A 2,604-nucleotide genomic window follows, 5' to 3' on the forward strand; every position below is an offset into this window, starting at 1 on the left:
TCCAGTAAATAATTTTGTAAAACTGAAACCCAATTTTTGTTTTTAGAAACCAAAAAAGGAAAACAAGTCTGGGTCGTTTTGTACCAATTTTTGTAAACACACGCGAAACTCTACCTAGAATAAGTGAAAAACACGGAGAAGAGTTTTCATTAACTGGTGGCATACTTGTAAATACGAGTAACCCTATTTTGCTTCTAAATCGACGCCGACCTCGTCCTCCCTGTCTCTGTAGTTTGCGTCTGTAGTTCATCGACTTCCTTCAACAATCTTCTTCAATCTTCTCTTTGTTCTTGTGTTTACTTCGCCCACAACTTGGCTACGAATTTGAAGAATGGATTCCCACAAAGGTACATCTCTCTCCCTAAGGCTGTTAATTTTTAGGTTTTCATTAGGCATAGACAAAGTTACGATTTCTTGAATACGATCCCTCACCTTGTTCTGATGATGTTCTAGGTGAGATGATCCCTCCTAATTGGAACTATTTATAGTTGTTATGTGCACTATTTTTGTGAAGTTATTCGTTATTCAATCGCATTATTTTGATTTTGATTTACTTAAACCCAATAAATCACTCATGCTTTGTTTTTCTAAGCCACACAAAAATTTGCTTCTAAAATTAAAGTGCCAGAAACTGCTCTAGTGGAATATTACCACACAGCGAGATATTTTGAGAGGGCTTTTATTCGTTATAGACAAATCAAATTTATGTCCCTCGCTTAGACAAACGATGGTAGTTTATGATGTCTTTGGCTTCGTTGAATTTTCAGGAGTGGTTAACATGCTTGATATGGTTCCCTATTTGGTTCTATTTCTAAATTGTTTAGTGATTAATTACTACTGAGTATACTATTATGTATGACTATAACTAATTGAAAGTTCTGCTATACAAAGACAAACATGGAGACAACTAATGACAATATGGAGGACAGTTCATTGTAGAGTCCTATCATGGAGAAGTTGTTTGTTGATATCATGGTTAAACAAGCAAATAAGGGGAATATGAAGGGTGAGTTTTTTCATAACAAGATTTGGAGCTCAATTTTGGTTGAGTTGAATACCAAGTTTGGAAGATCTTACCAAATTAAACAAATCAAGGCAAAGTTTCATCGGTTGAGGATCAAACACCGTGCATTTTCTGATCTTCTAAACCATACTGGGTTTGGATGGGATTCAATTTACTAATACAGTGACTGCTGAAGAAGATGTATGGGCATCTTACATTCAGGTATTCTCCTCCAACTTTGTGTACATTTTCATTATTATTAATAGTTTACTAGGTTTATAGGTTTCTGATTTTTTTTGCATGATTCAGGCTCATCCTATTGCACAACAATTCAAGAAAAAAGGTTGTGAGAATTATAGGAATCTTGGCATACTCTTTAACACTGGGACAGCCACAGGAGTGTTGCATCATGCCTTAACTATGAGTCCACCAAACACTGATGAGGAGAACGATTTGGAGGCTCAATATAGGCATACAGGTGTACACGTGAACCTAGAACCTGACTATGAGGAGGACCCATTTGATGCTGGTTTATTAGACCCCAAGACACGTAGTGGCAAAAGACTAGCACCGCTGCCAAATAAAGGTTCGAGGAAGGAATTAAAGATGAGCAGTGTCAACGATGCACTCCATGCATTTATCACTATGCAAAATGCAAAGGCTAAGAGATTGAAGACATCGAGTTTTGAAGCTACAAGTGTTCTTGCTGATGATAGTTTGTCTTCCTGTATGAGTATTCTGAATGTGATGACTTTGCTTGTGGAGGTTCGTGTGAAGGCATTGTCCATGTTCAAGGATCCTGATTGGAGAAAGATGTTCCTTGAGATGTCTGATGAGTTGAGGGATGGTTGGCTGATGAGTCTTTAGGTTGGACATGCTCTGTTGTTTAATTTTATCTGTATGTTTTATCAATTTGTGATTGAAACTTTGTTTTATGGATGTTTTAGTAATGTTGCTATGTCTGGAGTTTGGACATGTTTATGTTCTGTGTTATGTATGGTTAACTATGAGTTGCCTTTCTATCATACAGTAGCAATGCTATTGTGTATGTTATAATATTCTGTCGTATTGGTGTCGGTCTTCTTTCAAAATTCCTCATTATTGATGTGCTATTGTGTACGATATAATATTCTATCTTATTTGTAGTTGGTTTTCTTTCAAGATTCCTCATTATTGCTGTGCTATTGTGTATGTTATAATATTCTGTCTTATTTGTAGTTGGTCTTCTTTCAAGATTCCTCATTATTGTTGTGCTATTATGTATGTTATAATATTTTGTGCTATTATAATGCTTGGTCTTCTTTCAAGATTCCTTATCACTGCTGTCAAAATGCAAGTGACATGAGTTTGTATTTGTCTTATTGGTTTTGTCCAACAAAGCAAAGGACATAAGTTTGGATTTTTTTTATTGCCTTATTCTTGTTACTATAAGGCTAATGCTACTGGTCTTGAAACAAATAATTGACATAAGTTTGGACTTTTTGTTTCACGTGCTGTATAATACTTATGCTACTATCAATATATAAGACATATCAAGGTAGGCTTGTTTCACAATTCTACAACATTTCTCTACCTATACGGGTTTGCAAGCAATTTATAAA

At 35.4% G+C, this 2,604-nt stretch overlaps 1 protein-coding gene across 1 annotated transcript; it reads left to right on the top strand.

Moving 5' to 3' along the window:
* The first annotated feature begins 250 nt into the window (after nt 1-250).
* On the top strand, nt 251-1,992 carry LOC120011739. The gene is made up of 3 exons (XM_038862848.1): nt 251-347; nt 892-1,225; nt 1,313-1,992. The coding sequence occupies exon 3, from the start codon at nt 1,424-1,426 to the stop codon at nt 1,868-1,870; it is 447 nt and encodes a 148-aa protein (XP_038718776.1). The 5' UTR covers nt 251-347; nt 892-1,225; nt 1,313-1,423; the 3' UTR covers nt 1,871-1,992.
* Nucleotides 1,993-2,604: the final 612 nt, after the last annotated feature.

Source organism: Tripterygium wilfordii, chromosome 13 (genome assembly GCF_013401445.1).
Source record: "Tripterygium wilfordii isolate XIE 37 chromosome 13, ASM1340144v1, whole genome shotgun sequence".
Lineage (NCBI taxonomy): Eukaryota > Viridiplantae > Streptophyta > Magnoliopsida > Celastrales > Celastraceae > Tripterygium > Tripterygium wilfordii.

Bases quoted from the DNA above. Each gene is read 5' to 3' on its own strand.
- LOC120011739 (XM_038862848.1), top strand. From the start codon at position 1,424: ATGAGTCCACCAAACACTGATGAGGAGAACGATTTGGAGGCTCAATAT.